This window comes from Solanum verrucosum, unplaced genomic scaffold, assembly GCF_900185275.1.
Source record: "Solanum verrucosum unplaced genomic scaffold, falcon-dt-bn FXZP01000175.1, whole genome shotgun sequence".
NCBI classification, from domain to species: domain Eukaryota; kingdom Viridiplantae; phylum Streptophyta; class Magnoliopsida; order Solanales; family Solanaceae; genus Solanum; species Solanum verrucosum.
In genome coordinates, this window is record NW_026020399.1 from 1,108,800 (window position 1) to 1,112,250 (window position 3,451).

The 3,451-nt window shown below is 35.0% G+C and overlaps 1 protein-coding gene across 1 annotated transcript; it reads right to left on the bottom strand.

Moving 5' to 3' along the window:
• Positions 1-364: 364 nt before the first annotated feature.
• LOC125839755 (cytochrome b561 and DOMON domain-containing protein At5g47530-like) lies at positions 365-3,078 on the bottom strand. Its single transcript, XM_049518753.1, has 3 exons — positions 2,326-3,078; positions 1,335-1,589; positions 365-874 (listed from the first exon to the last, which is right to left on the bottom strand). The coding sequence occupies exons 1-3, from the start codon at positions 2,947-2,949 to the stop codon at positions 551-553; spliced, it is 1,203 nt and encodes a 400-aa protein (XP_049374710.1). The 5' UTR covers positions 2,950-3,078; the 3' UTR covers positions 365-550.
• Between the last annotated feature and the right edge of the window lie 373 nt (positions 3,079-3,451).

Sequence of the window (3,451 nt, forward strand, 5' to 3'; positions counted from 1 at the left end):
TAACTTTTTTTTTTGGATTGCTTATGACGAAAAGGCAGCCCGATGCATTAAAACTCCCGCTATACACATGGTCTGGGAAAGGGCCCAACCATAAGAACCTATTGTATGCAGTCTTACCTTACTTTTCTGCTAGAGGTTGTTTTCAGGATTCGGTGACAAAAAAATTATACTATCGAAGAACTTTAAATAGTTATAGTAGGTTATTATTATTATTATTATTATTATTATTATTATTATTATTATTATTAGTATTATTATTATATATTTCGAAGTTATTAACTTGAACATGTCTTAAGTAGTTACTCTTCTCGCAGGTTATATTGCTAGTGTACAGAAATTAAATTCAAACATTGAAAGTGAATGAAAAAAGGATACTAGTAGTAATAAATAAAACCACAAATAGGTGGTCTCTCAACATATATGATGTATACAAGAATATATATCAATCTGCAAAGATCAAAAAGAAGAAAAAAAAAAACCAAAATCTGACCAAACAACAAAAAACATATAAACATACAAAAATGTTCAAAGTGACATTATTTAAGTTAACTTATGCCTGTTGATGAGTCCCATTTCCATAAGGATTAACAGTACCATTTGTTCCATTTTGTGTGTGCTTGTTAGAGTCTGTTTTTTTCCTTTTGATGACAATGAACCAAGTAAAGGCTTCTAATAAAACAGCAATGGCACCTATGGCTATGATCAAACCAGTGTAAGCCCTCTTCCAATTCTTCTGTCCATTCAATGCATCAAATCCTTCAAAAACATTGGCGATGGCCAGACTTATTACTGCGTATCCAACAGCATGGTGGTAGATGTTCCAGTATAATCTGTACTTGTGGTCTGGCTTTGGCCTCAGAAGCAAAGCAAATACCTACAAAGTTTGTAATCATACAAATTAGTAACAATGAAGGTCGAGTATAATCCTTAGTTCAGGTGTCTAACTGAAAAAAAATGGGGCAAGTTTGAGGGGCCGTCTATGTATTAAGCCAAAAAAAGGGAAATTTTGTTGCTCTTTATTTAAGGGTCCGGCCTTTTATGTGTTGACAAGTGTATACAAAGTGAATTCAAGATTTATAGTTAATGCGGTCAAATAAGTAAAAACAGTTAATTCAGTTGAACCTGTCGCACTTACTATATCAAATGTGTATAACCCTTAGTTCATGTGTCTAAATGAAAAAAGAGGACAAGTTTGAGGGGTCGGCTATGTACTAAATCCCCCAAAAGGGATTTTTACAGACGTACACCAAAATTATAGCCGGCAAATGTATATTTGTGAGATATTAATGTATTAGTGAATTCAAGATTTAGAGTTAATGTGTTTAGATGGTTACCTGAAGAGTTCCGAGGCAAAAGAGAGTGATGCCAATGTTCCTGTGAGTAGTGAATTCGATACCCGTAGAATCACTGCCAAGTTTGAGACCAGTTCCCCATCCAGCAACACCAACAATATAGGCAGAAGTTTGACAAGCAACATGTATATAAAACCAAGCTGGATTTGCTGCTTTGAAAACCTTCAAGTACCTTGCAAATACTGCACCCATTGGCATTAACACTCCCCAACTCACTGCATTCAGTACTCCATGAACCTGCCAAATTTTCAAGATATCAAACATGTCAAATTCTTTGTTTCTTCTAATTATTTTGTTGAGGGTAGTGGATACAAAAAATGAGTAATATGGTCAGCGAGAATTTATATAGTCAACCCCAATTTGTTTGGGACAGATATGTAGCTTTCGCGCTATTTATATCACGTTACCTAAAACTAGAACGCAATTCCATAATTTAAACTTGATGAGTTCAACTTACGGTTGAATCAATTGGACTTTCGAGATATAGGTTATGTATTGAAAATATTGAGTTCAATTGAGTTTAAACTAGGTTACGCATCCACCTTTACCTAAAAGATAACTATAGGACACCGTCCATATAACAAGTGAGACTAGTAAGATGAAAAATAAAACAATTTATGTCCATATTATAAGGGCTCGTTTGGTTGGGAATCAAAACAAGTTATCCCACGATTTTATCTCAACCAAACATGAGATAAACCCATCCTAATCCCTCGTACCAAACAAACTCTAATAGATTAAAAAGTAGTGATAATCTAAAAATCAATACTCCCATTTCCTATAACTATGGCAATAAGAGTGTCCGAGAAGAGAGAAAAGTCAGGATGACAAGCGCTCCACCTGCCAAGAAGGCAGCCGGAGCAGCGAGCAAGTGCTTCATGCCTTTTATCCAAACCAACTCTAATCAATACCTACTGTCAGTGTCTACAAGTTAAATTCCAACGAAATAAAGAAAGGGTATGCGAAAACTCACATTTCTTCTGCGTTGTCTAGAAGTAACTGAGCTACCACCACCACCTAACTCTCCATTAGCAAAATCAACACTTCCAAAAGACCTCATATTATCACCAGACTGAGCATGAGCAGTCAAAGCCTGACCAGAAACAGCACCATTTTGCCAAGCTTGATTAAAACTAGTTCTTCCAGCAGGAAGTTCCAAAGTTGCAAAAATAATAAACTCATTATTCGAATACTCAGCTCCAATTCTCGGAACATTGAAACTCAAAGCCCCCTCTGCTAACTGAGTACTATAACTAGAAACAGGGGAAGTGTAAGCATGAATTTCTCCACTAGAATTTCTAAATGCAACTAAACATTGTGAACCAACCATCCTTGTTCCATCAATATTTAAACCCCAAGCTACCCAATCTGTATTTGGTACACCTCCATGTCTGTAAGCAAGATCAACTGTATGGTTATCTGGATGGTAACTCCAATGAAGAACAGAGTTTAGTAGAGGCAGAGCATTACAAGTTGCAAATATTTGGTTATTTCTGAATGCAAAAGCAGAGCAATTTTGATTCTGACCATAACTAGTAGAAAATAGAGTTGAAATCAAGATTGATGAAAATAATAAAGTTGTTAAAAGTTTATTCATATTTGTGCTCTGTTTTTTTTGTCCTGTAAAAACTCAAATTCAAGAACTTGGGTAAGTCCCAAAATATTGCAAGAAATTGGTTTTCTTGGGATTTGTGACGATTGAATCAAGAAAATTGAAATATTTGTTGAAAATTTGGGGTGAAGTAGCTAAGATTATATAGATTTTTGAAAGAGAAAAGGGAAAAGGAAGGTGAAGTAGGTGATGACAAATTCGAAGGAGTTAGTTGACCGCTTCCTTTACGTGGAATTTTAGGCATATAACCGCTTTAAAAAAAATGGTGCGGGTTGTAAGTACTCCTTACAAACAATTATGAGTTCGAGCCTTAAGTATGAAATCGCTACTTTTGAGTTCGAATTTTGAGTATACAGTCACGACTCTTTCAGAAAAAAAGATTTTGAGTTCGAGTTTTGAGTATGAAATTACTAACTCCTTCAAATAAAGTGTTTGAATTTGAATCCTGTGTGTGAAATGTTTTTGTTAACGAGGTTTTTACACATTA

Excerpts from the sequence above, each read along its gene's own strand:
- LOC125839755 (XM_049518753.1), bottom strand. The coding sequence starts at position 2,949 with ATGAATAAACTTTTAACAACTTTATTATTTTCATCAATCTTGATTTCA. Across the intron at positions 1,590-2,325 it reads CTAGACAACGCAGAAGAAAT|GTTCATGGAGTACTGAATGC; the intron begins GTGAGTTTTCGC and ends AAAATTTGGCAG. Across the intron at positions 875-1,334 it reads TTTGCCTCGGAACTCTTCAG|GTATTTGCTTTGCTTCTGAG; the intron begins GTAACCATCTAA and ends CAAACTTTGTAG.